Here is an 18,189-nt window from a genome sequence, read left to right as displayed (position 1 = left end):
TTATTTATTGGTTTAAACGGACGTTAATATTACAAAATGAAGAATTTTACATTCTTGAACTAATATTCAAAGTATCCGATAATTAATAGTACATAGCTGCGCTACAGAATCTTTATGTAAAAATATTAACATCTAATATATTTTACACATGATTGAAAGTTGACAATAATCAAAATAAAAGGTGCTAAAATTTAAAATTATTTTCACCTTTTTTAATATAATTATTGAAAAAAAAAAATTTTTTGCACAAAACTACAGAAAATAATTTTTATTTTTAAGTATTCATTACACTACTCTACACCATTGTAGCTCACTGTGTCTTGGCGTTTCCATGGTAACGCATCAAAACATAAACCAGACAACTAACAGCTGATCAAGGGTACGTGGTAGTGACGGTACCAAACAATGACGAATAAACCCCTTTTGGAAGTTGTCAAGGATGCAAATAAGCGGATTTCCCGTTTGTGTCAAGTTTATTGAGGTTTTTGCTTTATACATTGTACTTTTAACGTGCGTAGTGAGTTTGTATGGTTTATTAATTCGTATTTGTACTTGGAAACACTGTGGTTCAACATAACTGGCATCCATTCTCAGATTTATGCAAGTTTTCATTTGGTAGATTTGTTCAAATTTAATAATGTTTTTTGTTTGCAGAACTGTATGACCAGAGATATAACTCTGTTGAAGCAGCTGAAAATAATGCAAATGCAGATTGAAGAGACAGCAATGAATAATATGATTCAACCTAGAACATTTAAAACACATCCCCAACAACTGTTTGAATGTGATTCTGACACTAGTGCTTCCTGTATATCTAGAATTAAAGCTAGGTTCTCGTCAAGTATCTCTAATCTTGCACATGAAGAATATTCAATGCAGTTAGGAGGCCAAGAAACAAAGGTAACAAATTTGTCAAATGAACCCGAATTGTAGAAATTACTTAAAAATAGTAACTGAACTATCAGTTACGAAATTTGCAAAAAAATTGGTAATTACTTAAACAAAGTATAGATGCTAGACTCCAGGTATATCCATACTAATCAAAAATATCCTTTCAGCAAAGAGACTTCCATAAATACCTCCATAAAAAACCTTCCATAATAGTCAGCAATCCTTCAGAACACAGCGCATCTAACTTCATTGACAATAGTTTCAAGATATTCCAGAAATCTGAGACCATTTGTGACTTTCAGGGCAACTATCATGTAAAGAGCAATCAAAGTGAATCAAGCTTAGCAACCTCCTCATTTGATTCTGAGTTGAAGTATACTCCTTCCAGTTGCAAAAATTACGAGTTCAGGAAAAAAAACAATAATGTTAGTAACGGTACTAGTGTTGGAGAGAGGAGTGCAAGGAGTCGGCTGTCTTCCCAGCAAAATTATTGCCCTAGACAAATGTCATTATCAGTATTTGAAAGTAAATTTAAGGTTGTGGTGACGAAGTCTCTGAGTAATATTGCTAAAATTCGGTGAGAGACATGAATTAATATTAAAACAGTTTTTACATATGTACAAATGTATTAAATGATATTTTAGAGAAACTATGGCAAAAGGAATAGAGCCACCTGATGGGAAGGAAGATGAGTCCAAGAGGGTTGTGAGAGTTAAAGAATTTTCCAATAGATTCTCTAGAAATTATTTATATCCTTTAGCTAGACAGGTAATTGCTGGACTCTTGAAAGATTGATTAATTTAAAAATGTATTTTTTATTGACTGTCTACATAGTTGAAAGATCTCTCAGCCATAAACCAGATAAATCCAATGCTAGTTAACCAAAAACTTTTATCCACTTATCAAATCATTCACAATGCTCTTCAAGCATACCAAACCTATCTTCCATCATCAGTGGGAGGAGCTCCATATATCCAACTTAAAACCCTTATGGGGAACATTATGGTAGTGTGTGGATTTCATCGCAGTCTCAATAATGACACTGAAGACAATTATATTATGGAGTTTATTGATGTAAGTCTAGTTATTGATTGTAAGAATTGATTTTAATTTACAGTTTTAATAGTCTTTCAAAATAAATGCTGAATTGACCGTACAAAAAGTGGAAGAATTCATTGCAAAATCAGAAAAAAAGAAAGATGGTAGTTTAAAGATCGAAAAATCCAATATTATTCTTACCAAATACAATGAAGAAAAAGCAAAAAATGCTAGTAAAAAATCCAAACAAGATCGATTGATTATGTATTCCAAAGCTGTCTCATTTCAACAGGATATTCCTTTGGGACGAGTTGTGCAGACACTAGCGAGGAAAAAGTAGCTCTTTGATTTTATTCGCAAATTCTTTTTCACACAAGTGTTTTAGGTTTAATGTGAAGTCAAAATACCGAACAGCCACTTATAAGCATCGCCCTCCAATTCAGAAAGACGTGGAATTAATGTCCATTCCCAAATTAAGAGCATTGACGTGTGAGAATCAGCCAGGTCTCTTGAGATCCTGCAAGTTTGACTTACAAGTCAATGAAGATTGCATTAAAACTATGTTGCAAAGTGAGAACAATCATTTTGAGAAAGAGAAAAGGACTGAGGATAAGGGAGAAGAAGTGAGTAAAGTTTTTCCATTTTTATTTTAGAAAGAGCTGCGTTTCTATCGTGGTATCGATAAGATTGGCAAGAGGTTATATTTGTAATATAATAATGATCAGTGTTGACTCATTTAAATGCGGATATTATTTAAAAATCCTGAAAATTGTTCAACGGTCGGTTTTTTTTTGTAAACTGAAGTTGCATTAAGTACCAAAATCCTTCAAACTCCATTTTGTTAGTCTTTGAAATCTTTGCATTTCAGCATCTAGACGTTCTTTTAGGATGTATCCAACCGTTTCTTTTTATCCATAGACAGTCTGCATTCGGCGTTCCAGACCGATTTTGTAAATTTAGTATCCCACTCGATAGTGCCCACTATAGATAGTGCCAGGTCTTACAACGGCTTGCAATTGTTGCTTGTCAAGGCTCAACAGATTTCTTGTCCTGATTGCAAGAAACCCTAAAATGTACGCTTTTGATTGGACAAGTTCAGGTAGTCTTGTCCAGTCAAAACATAGTGACAGACTTCCTTGTCATTTCCCTCGATATTCCAAGAACTGGTTCTTGTTCAGTGAAGACAACCATCGTCTTTTTAGCAAGATAATCGATGGCTTCATTACCCTTCAATTTACTTTTTTGTTGGTAAATAGTATATGCTTTCTTATACCTAGTAGCTCATTTTGACAAATTGATTTTTTTCAAAACGAAAGAGGCATCTCTCTTCCTGTTTTCCCTTAACGTTGTTTGCAAAGCAAAAGTCAATACTCCCAACTCTCTGTTACTATCTAATTTTTCACGTTCCCTCCCTTTACTCCTCTCATTTAAATTGCTAAATGCCTTCGATAGTATATCTTGTCGATTTGTCATTTTTGCAATGTCAGATGTACCTTGTTGTGTATAACAAAATCTTCCTCTTTTATACATGTTTCGAAACAATATTGTTCTATTTTAGATTGGGAATGCGAAAAATGATCGTTTATTTCTTTTACCAGTTCATTCGAGAAATCGTTTTAGTTTAATAGATAATTTTCACACAAATTTTGACCAATAACGTGATTAAAAATAACATATTTCAATTCGCATTTCAGAAATAATTGTACTCATTGCTTTTATTATATCTGAGAAAATGATTAAATCTTGGCATCACTACCCATACAAATTTGCAGGCGTCATATTTCACTGTCTCTGTCACACTCATGATCCGGTGATATATTGCGGACCATATTGGCGTGACAAATGAACAACGCTGCGTTGTCATTTAATAAGCGTTTTCGTCTTTTGAAATCATACTAGATACCTATATCGACATCCAAGCCATAAATCCTACCACAAAAACTCTTCTGAATAAATACATATTTTTATTAACAAAATAATACATGCATAGCGTACGCTGAAATAAGTATACTGACAAATTACAATAATCAATCAGTTAGTAGTAAAATACCTTAAAAATATGGAGAATTCGAAACACTCACAAAACATAAATTAATATATTCGTACTTATTGGAAGATCCTTTATTCGTGTACTGTTGTTAACCTGAAGGTCGTTTGACAGATCTCTTTGTGCCAAATTGAGCCCTTTTAACACTTAACGCAGTGGGGCTTGCTAGTTTTGGCGTCAAGCTTGTAGGATTGATCCTTCATAATAGGTTTTTCACATTTCTGAAAGAGAAGTAGGTCCGAAGAGATCAGTTATTGATTTTCTTTTTAAATAGAGCCGATTCAGACTTTCAGAATGACCTTTATTGACAGCAAAATAAAATCTGTTGTTTTTGGTCATATTGCTTAAACCTGAATTCAGCTAAGATAATTCTGTTAATACATACCAAATTCTTCACAAAGCTGAGCGTGATTATTGCTGCAGCCAAAAACAGGGGTGTCCCTTAATAAGGACCTTTTCGTTGGTTAGTATTTTAAGCTGTATTACTTGCGTGCCTTGAGCGAACACAAATCTGTGTGTTTTGCTATTAAAATGCTGTTCTATAACTAAAACTAACTGTCACACTTGAGGCTATTTATATAAGCACTCTACATATACTTATTTTTACTATAAGTTATAATATAACAATTTTAATATAATATACAATAATGCATCTGGCATCCGACTGTAAAAGACATTTCGTAATTTAACACTTAGATTGCCTCAAAGTATTCGAAAATTATGTTAAATTTATTTTAAAGTGCACTTATTAGGTGATGATGACACAATCTCGATTTAAATAGATGAAAGTAATGTGAATATAAAATAGATGAAAGGACATGTAATAATTGAAGAATAAAATATGCCATCGAGTGGTGTCCAATTAGATTATATGCTAACGTAATTATTACGAAACTGTGTATCACAGGGGCGTTAAAAATAATCAGTGACACATTACATACATATATGCTGATCCGCATTACTACATAAATGCACTAATCCGATATAACAATTTTGTAACTAATTATATAATGTTATAAACTATATAACTATAAGTTTTGAGTTGACTGGAAGGTGCTTAATTTCGATTTTGGTTTTATCTCCCAAGTTCGTTTCTTTTATTATTAATTTACTGCTGAGAGCTGTATAAAAAAGGTTCGAGTAAGCAACTTTTAAAAGTTTAATTCGACTATTTTGTTTCAGTATTTGAAATTTCTTACATATGTGTAATGTGATTTCTTAAAAAATGTTTCTTCAAGACTTTTACTTAATGCTCCTTCCCATCAACATTTGAAATAACTGTTATTTCCAATGAAATAAAACTATCTGCAATTCTGATAATAATTTATTTTTTATGCTCTTAGATAGACTAGATACATTTAGTGGAATATGCATATAAAAACCTGGAAGTTTTAATACCTTAAACCGTTCGAAAAGACAAAAACCATCTGTCGACCGTACTAAAATTTATTTAAATATCTATAAGCACATAAATTTTGGTATACTGTAGGTATAAATGCATTTTGCCAGCAAAGCTAATAATAATTTAAAGTTACCCAACAATAGAAAAAAAAACAAGCGTAAATATAAACAACATTAAAATTTCATAACAGCCCCGACAAAGTTTAACATTTTTGGCAAACCGGTTTCTCTGCGTCCACATGGAACGACTGATCCGAAGTGATGGGTTTGTCGCATTTCTGTAAAAAAATAAAAAAATCGCAAAAATAGTACCGTGGTCTCAAAAATCTGGTACCAAAATTGGTGTTTATAGTGCGAGTCCACGGATCTTCGTTGTGTTCTTCTCATTATTTGCCTGATGTTTTATCTTATTTTTGAGTTAATACAAAAATACATTGAAAGCTGTGCGGATTCAGCCAAAAATAAACTAAATTTTATTAAAAACAAAAGTGGAGATTACTTATTTTTTTATTTATTCATTATTTATTAGTAGGGATTGAACACAATAAAATTTAAAGTGTTATAAGGGGAATTTAATGTAGTCAGATGGTAGTGTGAGTAACATCAAAGTGGTGAAGAGTTCGTAATGACTTTTTTCTGTCATTTATTTATGACAGAGAGTTAGGAATTAAAACAACAAACTTACCGAACATCGGAAGCACATCTGATGCCATTTGGCATCCAGGGCAACTACGGCCTTATCGGCAATGGGCTTAGAGCAGCCCTTGCAGCGGTCAGCATGCTTGGACAAATAGCACTTTTGACAGAAGGGTGCTCCGTTGACGTCCATGAACTGGGTTCCGACTAGTTTACACTTGCAACCACCGCAAATGAAGTGGTCCTCGTGCCAGTTGGCACCCATTGCCTGGACACATTTCTGTAACATGTTACAATTTCTCAAGTAAACATTTCGTAACAGTACTGAATAGTTTGTTAATTGCTTGCTAATAGAACTGTAGCTTTTGTTGTTTGCAGCATCAAAAGTGTATCAATTTTCCTCGATTTTGACGTTTTCTGGATATGAATTCCTTCCATTGTTCATTCCAAGTTTGACCAACTTGGACACTGTCCTCCTTGATAGGAATAATAATTGTGATTTGGCAATACAGCAGATACAAATATGTCGCTTCCTTATTTCTCTGTTTTGTCACACTTGTAGGTCTGCAATATACGGAGGCCATGTTGGTGTGAGAAATAAGCAACTCCCGGTTGCCATCTATTTCTAATGTGCCAATTTTCTCTTTTTTGTTTATAATTAAGTGTTCATTACCCTGACAATGATTTAATCTTGAATTTTTTAATTAGATATAGGTACAAAGAATAGATAGACACGCGATGATTCACGTACGTATGTCATTGTCCTGTCAATATTGACTTAACTATATTGATCACGTGAATAACTCAATTATTCACAGGCTGGAGCGTACTCTCATTTTCGTCAATTTTTACGTAAATTCAGGGCGGTCAACACGTTAAAAATATAAATTAGTGAAATGTATCGTCCAAGTTCGTGAATTTTAAATTTAACGTAAAACCAACAAATTTTATAAAAAAAGTCAAGAATTAAGACATTAAGAAATCATCGGTGAATCCCTAGTTCTTGAAGAAGAGCTTTGATGTGTTATACTGATTAAGATTTGCATAAACTTAATAAACATTACATTAACTAACGAAGTTGTCCAGTCATCTTGCTCTAGAAACTGTTGCTCATAATGCCATAATGACTGAACTAACTGCTGACATTTTACACAACTCATTCCCGCGGAATTCTTTCAATCTGTGACAGTATATTGAAGCTATTATACAGGTATGGGGTGTCTTTTTTAAGTGTCTTGATCATTGCTATGTGCAAAAGAACTAGAGTTACAAGTTATCGGTCTTCTTTCCTCTGATATATTCCTGTTTATGGTACGATTTAATTAGTAAACTTACGTCCAAAATGGGTTCATTACATGCATGACACCTTTTAGCCATGTTAACGTGACACATAGAGCACATAGGCTTATTGTCCTGGAAGATGTTGAATTTCTCCTCGGTGATTGGTTGTTTACAAAGCGTACAAACGAAGTGATCCGGATGCCATGTTTGCTTCAGGGCAGTCAGCACTGTCTAAAAAGCAATGTTAGCATTGCAAGGGTTAGTAGGTTAGCATTTGTCGCAACACACTTAAATATGTACGTTATACATATCGCTTTTTACGTTATACATATCGATTTTTGTCCCTTTTAAGGTTAATAAGATTAGCCTAGAGTAATTTAAGTAAAAACTAATATGATTTATGAATCAAATGTTATTGAGCTAAGGCTGAAAATAAGATTTTACTGTCAAATATCATAAAACAACTAAGAAAAAAGAGTTCAGTTTCTGGCATGAAATTTGGCAGAAGGGTTAGAAATAAAAATATACATAGATTATAGAGTCGTTTAACTCAATATTTCATATCTTAAACCAAGAAATAGAATAGGGCACAGTTACATACATTTTTTTGTACATTAAAATTATTTATTCATTCCATAGAAAGTCTTCAAACTTAAAACCTTATCCAAAGTTTGGCCAACGTGGGCCGCATTTTGTAGATGGAGTCAGGCCAATCTAAAGTAATGGTAATTCTAAAATAAAAGACGGGAGCCTCGTTGCCATTTATTGATTTAAGGGAATTTTGAACATCTTTTGTCGAATTTCATAATTTTCAAGAATTATTATTGAAGATTTTGTGAAGTTAATTTCTTTTTTTAACTTAGAATTTTTAAGGCCTTAAACTGTCTTAGACTATGCGAAAGTTGCTGTGTTCTTATACGAATTCTTGTGAAATGTCGCAATAAATTGTTGTTTCTATGGTAATTACTGAACTTTCCAAATCCAAAAGTGTTATTATTTGGGTAAGTAAACTCAGTGTTTTTATGGATATCAAATGTTCCGTTTAAGATTTCAAAACAAACACCGTAATTCGAAATTAACTCACCCCGGTAATGGTTTCCTTGCATTGCGCACAGGTTTTAGGTTCGTTGGATGCTGGAGTGCTCTAGAAAAGAAATTTCTTATTAATAAAAATATCCAATTAAGTTTTAAATAGATTTACAATCAAGAAATGTTGTAAAAAACAAAAAAACTTGCGTTACCATTTTATTTAAGATCGATATTTAAAAATTTCGACCAATTAGATACAATCGCTGCTGACAATCTCTCAACTTATGAACTAACACTAGTTAAGGCTAAAGTTAACTACGACTGGCACTTGAATCGGCACGGAATATATCACAAAGGAAACTGGTGGAAACTGGCGCCACGAAAATTCGGAAAAATCGATTCAGACTATTTTCAGTATCTGAATCATCATAACATGAAAAGTTGATAAGAATTGGCTGTGTTCGCTTTTCTTCGTAACATTGTTATAAACTGGTACGAGGCCGAGATAAGCCGGCTTTAAGGCTGGAGTCACCCGGTACACCTGACATTTGGCATGCAAGCGTTGTGTTAATCATCATGATGTAGTATTGTCTGCTAAATGGTCGTGCCCTTTTAAAGGCCTAGCCCATTTAGGTATTGACCCTCAATAACAAAGAATTTATTAATTTCTTTAATTATAATTTTTTGGTCCTCGTTAAATATCGCTAAAATGATATATTAAAGTGTCCCTTTTTAGCAAACATCCTTTATGCAGCTGAATGTTATGCATATCGATTCAAATTTAATTTTTCAAATCCCCTCTATATCATACAATATTGATAAGTATTACATATGAAACATACTGTTCTTCGGAAATTTCAGACAATAGTTTTTGTATTATCATTGAATTTAACATGCAACCTTAACAGTAATGACTGTATTGCACGACAGCTTCGTTTACTTAAGGAAAATGATACATTTTGCGTGATTCGAGCTGGCGACGCCTTTACTGCAGTATTTAGTTACCCCGTTTTCTGAGGTGCTGTAATTTTGTAGAAAATATGTCGTATAGTTTTACAAGATTTAAGCTCTCCAGTTGTTTTAGTTTCCCAGGAAGGTTAGTTTTTATGATATTCCACCTAAATCAAAAATTTATGACATGATCTTTCTGGACACCCTGTATAATCAAATAAAACTCTTTTTCACTGATAATTTTGTTGTGAATAATTTCGCAGCTCTCTGCTGTAGATTACAATCTCTGAGTTTCCCACGTTTCATCAGTAATGGGGTAATCCAACCCTCAGACTTTCCTGATTCAACAATTTATTTCAGATCCTCTCTACTAAAGAGGAACTCCTAGTGAAACTTCTCCAATTCATCTTAAAATCTCACAGCAACAAGACTGCTCCTGAATCAAAACAAGACATTCCAATATCAGAAATCCTGCATTTAGTCAAAAACAAAGAGAACGACAGTTTGTTGAAGAAAGTCGTAAATTCCTTACTAGAAGAAAGCTCAGAACAAATCAGAGGTCAAGAGAACGATGAGAATGTTCAGCAACTTATTTTGAGCGTTGTGAAAAGTGATTCCAACTTCTCAGATGGTATATTAGATGGAAAATCCAAGAGGAAAGAGTGAGTATAATAGCAATTTATTTGTTATTTTAAGGGGGTTTTGAGGATTTTGTGAACTGCCAGTTGGCCCATACGTTTTTTAATATAAACACTCCGAATATAAACACTTTCCGAAAATAAAGTTGCATCAAATCGCCACTTCAATCTACCGATGAAAACACCGTTTTGATGACTGATAGGCCTGACGTGGGTAATTCTAGCCACTGCGTGTTTTTCAGGCCCGAATTTCCAACATTTTGTTTGATTATTCAGGGTATAAAAGTGGATAGTTTCAGCAAGGTGTCAAATTTCTTTTATTGTAGGTAATTATACTAAACTAAAAATCGATTTTTCAAAATTCATATTAAAATCAAAAACCTGTGAGATAATCGAATGTCTAACTTTTACATTTATTATGTTTATTATGTCAGTCATTTTTTAAAGCATTTTTGTGGCAACAAACACATGGAGAAAGTGAAGTGTATGTTATGGGTGACTTTCAAACGGTGAGGTAAACTGAATGATATTACTGATCTTTGGAAAGTCTATAATGCTCCTGTTGGATATGGATGTCATTATATTTTTGCATAAGTGACGAATTTTTCCGATTTTTGGATCGATGGTTTTGAATGAAGGTAGATTATTTCAAATAAATTTAACTACCTAATGAATTTGCTAGTGTGTTAACAATTTGGCTTTTACGACCGAAAAATCAGAACCGAGATAACTATCGAGAGGATAATCATAGAAATGATCAAATAGAGGAGATTTACTGACCAATGTCTTAGTTTTCTTTGGAAATTGTTCTCCAGATAAAGATGTCATTATTTTTATCTATTGATCCGATATCGGCCATCCCTAACTGAAATTATTGATAGTTCATAGACCTATTGGAGCGTTATTGACGTAAATTTAAATGATGCATTGAATAACTTAAATCTATTGAATTATTGAGAAATTCACAGGATTAAAACTATCAATTTAATTCTAAGACATCCGTTCAAATTTATATGTGATAATGCATGGTGGATTTCCCAGCTATCGTAAAGGCGATAATGCCGTTGTGAGGTGAACAGGGCATCGTTGCTGATGTTAACTTTTAGAATAAATTTCTACACATTTTGAGAAAATGCTTATATTTATGTATTGAATTTTAAATTAGTTAATAATTATCCCTTTTCAGCATAATTTTTTCTCCAAATGGTTTCAGCCGCCGTCTCATTGATGACGTTCTTTTTCCCTCACTGTCACATCTTTTTTTGTGCTTTGTGTTTTACTTTTCTCTATTGAATGAATTATTAAGAGAGACAGGAGACAAGAAAGTGACTTTCCCTCTTATACGCAAACTTATTGGGTCCCTCACGTCATACCTTACTATAGTTGCAGTGGTATTTGAATATTACAGTATATTTGATTAAATTAACAAGTCTGTTAGGGTATACCTCCTTAGTCTCAGTAGGCATGAAAATTAGTTGTCTCTGGTACTGCCTTCTGGCTCACAGGAAAGCAGGGCATTCCACTGACACCTCTCCAGGGTCCCGCCGTCTTTAAAACATCTGCTGCAATCAAAGTCCTCGGCAATGCCCATGAGATACTGAAATAACACTTCAGTCTGAAACACAGTGGCGAGAACTCCTAGAGCAAAGTCTCTTTCCATTTTCCCTGTGATAACATAGAGACACGCACCAGCCAGTCTGTTCAATCTGAAACCATCCGTGTACTAGCTTGTTTCATCGCGAACTACATTAGCTTGTATCGCTTTCCTCGTGTTGGGGTATTACGATCTTCGGGAATTTTGATGCTTTATGGTTTTTTCTCTCTTGATTTTAATGTTAAAATTATGCATTAATTTTTTTTCTTGCCTGTGACTTTGGAAAAGAAAATCTCAGATTGCCAATAACTATATCCACAAGTCTCGGTATTAGAGCATTGTACAAGAGTTTATGGATTAAAAATTTTTATAAAGATAATCGAAAATAAAAAAGTTACCTACAATTCGGACACAAAAAGTGTCTCTTTTAGCTTTTGAACTGAATTAAAAAATAATGAAAAATTCGCTTTTTTTTTAAATTTCGAAATACCTACTAATATATAGTAGTGGTGTTTCATTAAAACACATTATAAATATACTTAATTGCAACTAGGTCAGACAATGGGAAAAAAACGAACTGGGTTATTGAATTCTATGGCGAAAACTATCATAATCAATTTTTTACTTTTTCGATATCTTGTTGGATGAATAGAAGATAGAGAGCGTTTCAAACTGTAGAGTTTATAAAAACGCCCTGTATATATAATGCCAAAATGACAACGACTTTTCTGTTACTGACGACTTTCGTTTCACAAAAATCGATCACAGGATGTGGAAATTGTATATTTCTCTCGTTCATACGGCTTTGTGTTATTTCTCTGTATTTTTTCACACCTTTCTGCTTCTTGTGTTTCCATCTCTTTTTTGATATTATTTTTACAAACTCAATAAAATATGAGAAAGCATGATTAGGTACAATATGAACCTGGCTTATGTTTTTTTACTGAAATCAAAAGTGGATTCCATTTTTGCAAACTGATCCGAAATCTCGTTTTCAGACTTCAAAAATAATTTTTACACCACTCAGAACTTCTCAATTAATATAGGCCAAATTTTCGAAAACAACTATCAGCATCAAAATAATCTCTCTCCTTCACCTGTTGGGCGACAAATTCGTTCATTTAACGACCGTTTCTATTCCGCTTTCCTGGCATTCTTTCAAATTCTATGAATAATTCGGAAATTTCGACAATAATGGTGTTTGATTTCTGTAGATTCGTGTGCAAAGCGCACACATCGTCTGTTAATTTCGAAATCCTGACAACTGACCACAAGCCTGAAATTGGTTTGGTTCTATAACGACAACACGCATTTGAAATACTATTAATAAGCTCGCTTGGGAAGCAATTTGAAAAGCTGTGGGAGCACATATCGCAATGTGTAATTACTCAGATATTTAACCTGATTATTGAAAAGCTATCGTGAACTCGAAAATATATATGTAAGGGGTAGCGTTAGTTGTTTGAAAACCAGTAAAATGTGATCGTGTAAGATGTGCTTTTTAATCTATTTTTGTCGAAAAAAAACAATGGTACAAAATTACAACATCTAAAAATTGCCAAAAATACATACACTTGTTGGTCGGTTTCTATTACGGTTGTTGAAGAGCTGCAACAAAACCAGGGTCAGTTTCCGAAAGATCAAATTTCGATTGCATTTGAGTGATAGGAGGGAGAAGGCATTGAGTCTTGCAATTTATTCCCATATGTGAAAGAATACTTGCAGAACTCGCCCTAAAGATAGAAGATGTCCAAGTTGTGGAAGTAAGGTAGAGGGCCGGGTTTTGATTACACATAGTAAATCATTCTGCGTAAACAGTTCTATTTTTGGAGCTGATGCACTATTATTTGTACTCAGGTAATAAAATCCACGTAAGAGGAACACTTAATTATTGATAACATGTTTCTAAAATTTATTAACCTATGTATGAGTTTTAAAGCTTCATAGAATTACTACAATCATCTAAGCATTATAATGCACTTTTATATTGTGTATTTAATTTTATCTTTCATATATCACAAGTGTCGGCGATGTTGTGAAGAAATGCACTGTATATTAATGATGAAACTAGGAAAATTAGTCACGAAATAGATTACATTACAGGAAATTAACTGACTATCAGCTTACCATTTTAGAAATTAATTAAGTCAATCACTGAAGAACAAACGCACTAGACGAGCGCTCTTTTACTATCAAATTGCGCGTTTCAAAGCCACGAAGCAACTGGACGCGACGCGCTGCAAACCCGAAAATTCAGTGGAAACTTTGAAAATACGTGTGTTTCCTCCAGGACTTAAACCCGTATGTCCTCCCACCGGTTGAGTTGGCCTCATTAGGAGAATCGAAAATCGCTTGTGTGAATAACACATCGTGAAATATAACGAGAGACAATGTTGTAGTTTTTTTGCATGTTACAAACCGAGCGAAACAAGGCGGCAGATGTGGTCAGGTAACCTTTAGAATACTCGGTCAAGTTCAGACGTGTCACGATAAGACGAACTCGAAACGAATGAGCGAATGTGAGTGTGGCAGTGGTGAATCAAAGATGATTTATGACTTGTTGAGAAAGAAAATTAGATTTTTTAATTTTTAGTTTGTTTCTAAATACAAGAGTCAAATTGTGGACGCTGACAATCAGAATTATGTGGGAAAATGCTTGAAGCGCTGACTGATAATAATATGTTTTAACCCTTGTGAGAATACAGTAAATTTGACATAGCTCTATAATACTTTTAACAAACACCTTTTAGTTCTCTATATGCAAGAGATTTAAGAGAAACTGCAATGGTTTTTTGTAACGTCATTAACGTGTCAAATGACACATTGTTTCGGAGATATTTGCACATATGTATGTATGTACTTGATTCGAAAAGAATTGAGAAGCTTAGGACGCTCTCAGTAAAGAAATTGGATTATGTGAACAGGTAGTAAAGAAAAAGCCTTTGAAACGTGAAAGAGCAGGTTTGACATTAATATGACATATAACAAGTTATAACGTTTGAGAGATAAAGTGCTCCAAATAACCCTCAAGAGATTCAGACTTCGTTGGAAAAGGATTGAGGATCTTAAGATTCTTGCAATAAAGGCTAATTGCCTAAATAGGTGGAATGAAGATAGTGAGAAAGAAGCCCTTAGGATGTGAGAGGAATATGTTTGACGTTAACATAACAGGACAGATACATAGATACTTGTACATTGAGAAACATAGGATATAGGATTTTGTGCAATAGAATGGGATCACTTAAAAAGACACGAAAAAAGCTTTTAAGTTATAGATAGGGCAAGTTTGACTTTGACAAAAGAGTGTAACAGCGAATACGAGAATGTTTTATATCAGAGATTTTAGTCTGAAAAGTATTGCGAAGTTTCGAATATTTTTGCATGGACAAAAACTTAATGAGATTTTGACGAGAAACAATGGGAATAAGGGATAGTAACGTAACTACAAGGGAACAGAACGAGAGTTAGAGAATAACCAAAATGAAATTCCCCAAATTTCATATTATTGGTAACATTCGACTTCCAATAATTTTTTCCTTCTGCTCACGAAGTAATTACAGATTTTTGGCCAATCAAGAATGCCAACAATATATTAATGGTGGAAAATGGGATGAAGAACGAGACCTTTCTTTTGTCAGATTAAAGGCAGATTAAAATGCAAAATAGTTGTTGAACAATCTAAAAATGTGTTTGTTTATTTTTATTTATTTCTGGGATATTCAGAACAATTACCTGTCTATTCTAAATGTGATACCTACATATAAATACCTACCCATAGATAGTAAATAACCCAGATTCGGATGTCATTGAACTTGACCGAAAAGTTCGTTGTTTATTTAGATGTTTAATATTATATCTGGAGTGTCTACTATCTGTATCTATTTTAGTCGGCTTATAGTATCTGTTATGACTATCTAAAATTATCTAGTTTTAGTCTCGACTCGTCCTTGTTAACATAATTACGTTCGGGTTGTGTTAACATTTGCGTGCAGCATTTTGAGTAACGAATTTTGATGAGAATGCACAATTATAGTACTCGAATTTTGGACACACTGTATAATAGTGAAGGGTAATTTTGGAGTCACCAGAAATATTTAGTTTTCGTCCTCGTCGAGTTCCTGTTCTGTTGAGCTTTAGGTATGGCATTCTAAGCATCAAATTGTGATAAAAACTTGATAATGTTATAATGATATCATTTTGGACACCGGATACAGCAGTGAAGGGTAATTTTAGAATCGTTCGAAATATTTTTTTCAACGTTTTCCATTATAATTCAGTGCAAATTCAAACAGTACCGCCGCGTATTGAACCATCACTAAAGCGTTATCAACGACCAATTTCTGAAACCAAACGATTTGTGTTATTTATGCTAAAATATCGAATATTCCAAGTAATGGTAATACAATAAATGCGTATACACGGGACATCCAAAATTGGATATTGTGAATGTGCAGTTCGAGGTAAAGACGATTAGAATTACAAAATCAATATTTAAAGTTAAATATTTAAAATGAAATTTAACTCAAAGTTTTGTCCAAAAATTAAAAACAGCAACGTGGTTTTGATTTTTCAAAACTGTGTTATGGCAATGAAGTAGGTAACCCACAATACTTCTGATTACCTCAAGCATAATATTGCCGCCTTATATGGTGATTTTTTGCAATTTCCAACACATTCTGTTTTTGTTTGTTTTAATGACCGTACATCATAAAAAACCGTTAACTACTATAAACAAAAATGATGTTGCTTGTTTAAAGTACTAGGTATGATTCAGCTAAAGTGGCCGTGAAAAAATTCCACCCAAGCTCCCGAAAAGGTTAGTATCATCGTGCCCGATTTCGGCCAGATTGTGTATCACTAAAAAAATTGTGCTTTCAATAAAAAGGTGGTTCGAAATGATTAATTGCCTTGATACTGACCCGGGCAGCTGCCAGGCAATAATCTCAATAGTGGTCAAGTGGTACTTCCTAAAATAGATTCAGAGATTTTTAGAGAATGTTGAAAACCATTACTTATACTCATCTCTGTATAGTGATCATTTAATTGTAGTTTGATGGATTACCAAAATAGTGTTATAGATAAAAAAAAATGAGATGAAAGCTATTTACCAAGCTTCAAGGGTTCTATGGGTGGTTAAATAAAACCATATGGATTTCATACATTTTCTAAAATGTGTTGAAATTTGATCACATCAAATTCTGAACATCACTTACAGAAACGTCTACATGCATGTGCAGCACTCATGAATTTCAACTACTCATAAATCCTTTTTCTAAATTTAATTTTTCATTAATTAAATACTCTCATATGAGTTTTTCTGACTTGGTCGATACTTTATAAATTACTCCAAAACTCAAACTTCAAACGCTCCTGTCGAAAGTAATTACAATCATTCTAACATGCAAATTCCTGTTAATTTAGTAAATTTGAGTGTAATTTATCGTTTATTTGGTGTACTGCTCAGCCATTGCATTACGGTTGTTGGTATGGGCGATTTTCTATTTTTGCCTGTTGCTTTTGGCATGTTCCTCTACTTCGTGTATTATTCCTATTATTTTTGCGGACCAAACATCGTAAAGCTGGGAATTAGGGTTTTTACTTCAGAGAGAGGATCAAATGGATTGGTTTACTTCGTTCAAAGTAAACGAATCATGATGCATGATAGACACATAGAGTGAACATAATTTATAAAATATCATATTCAATCTTATACTCTTTTCACGCTATCAACAATATGTTCTGTTTTCAAATAAATATTAGGTGTACAACTTTGCTTCCGCCGTTTTTTTTCCGAATTTCGCGATTTTATTGTAAAAAACTAATTATACCTTTAGGATCCAAAGTATTGTCCATCGCTGGCCACTACTTTCTCCCATCTTTCGGGCAGCATACGAATCCCGTGTTGAAAAAATTGGACATCTTTTGAAGCGATCCACGATTCTATCCAATTTCTTACTTCTTCATAAGACCGGAAGTGTTGGTCAGCTAGCCCATGTGCCATGGATCGAAACAAGTGATAATCAGAAGGAGCTAGGTCAGGAGAATATGGCGGGTGGGGTAGGACTTCCCATTTCAATGTTTCCAAGTATTTCTTGACCACTTGCGCAACATGGGGTCGAGCATTATCGTGCTGCAAAATCACTTTATCATGTCTCTCGTTGTATTGCAGCCGTTTCTTTTTCAATGCTCGGCTCAAACGCATTAATTGGGTTCGATAAAGAGCACCTGTGATTGTTTCAGTTGGTTGTAACAGCTCATAATATATTACGCCGAGTTGATCCCACCAAATACAGAGCATGATTTTGGAACCATGAATAGACGGTTTGGCCGTCGACGTGGAAGCATGGCCGGGATATCCCCAAGTCTTTTTGCGTTTGGGATTATCGTAATGAACCCATTTCTCGTCCCCAGTCACAATACGATGCAGAAATCCCTTCCGTCTTTGCCTTGCAAGCAACTGTTCACAAGCGAACAGACGCCTGTCAATATCTCTTGGTTTCAACTCGTACGGCACCCAATATCCTTGCTTCTGAATCATTCCCATGTCTTTGAGGCGTTTTGAGATTGTTTGTTGAGTCACTCCCAATGATTGTGCCAATTCTTGTTGACTTTGACACGAGTCTTCGTCAAGTAATGCTTCCAAGTTCGCATCTTGGAAAACCTTCTTTCTTCCACCGCAATGT

The 18,189-nt window shown here is 33.9% G+C and overlaps 1 protein-coding gene across 1 annotated transcript in view; it reads left to right on the top strand.

The window, feature by feature from the left end:
• The first annotated feature begins 403 nt into the window (after positions 1–403).
• LOC136409289 (uncharacterized) overlaps positions 404–18,189 on the top strand; it is a 28,808-nt gene continuing 11,022 nt past the window's right edge. Inside the window, exons 1-7 of the mRNA XM_066390700.1 lie at positions 404–900; positions 1,059–1,468; positions 1,536–1,659; positions 1,726–1,965; positions 2,018–2,265; positions 2,315–2,552; positions 9,635–9,936. Of these exons, the coding sequence (XP_066246797.1) occupies positions 661–900; positions 1,059–1,468; positions 1,536–1,659; positions 1,726–1,965; positions 2,018–2,265; positions 2,315–2,552; positions 9,635–9,936 (1,802 nt within the window). The 5' untranslated portion in view covers positions 404–660. The remainder of the gene's footprint in view (positions 901–1,058; positions 1,469–1,535; positions 1,660–1,725; positions 1,966–2,017; positions 2,266–2,314; positions 2,553–9,634; positions 9,937–18,189) is intronic.

Source organism: Euwallacea similis, chromosome 5 (genome assembly GCF_039881205.1).
Source record: "Euwallacea similis isolate ESF13 chromosome 5, ESF131.1, whole genome shotgun sequence".
NCBI lineage: Eukaryota > Metazoa > Arthropoda > Insecta > Coleoptera > Curculionidae > Euwallacea > Euwallacea similis.
This window is presented reverse-complemented; position numbering and strand designations above follow the sequence as displayed.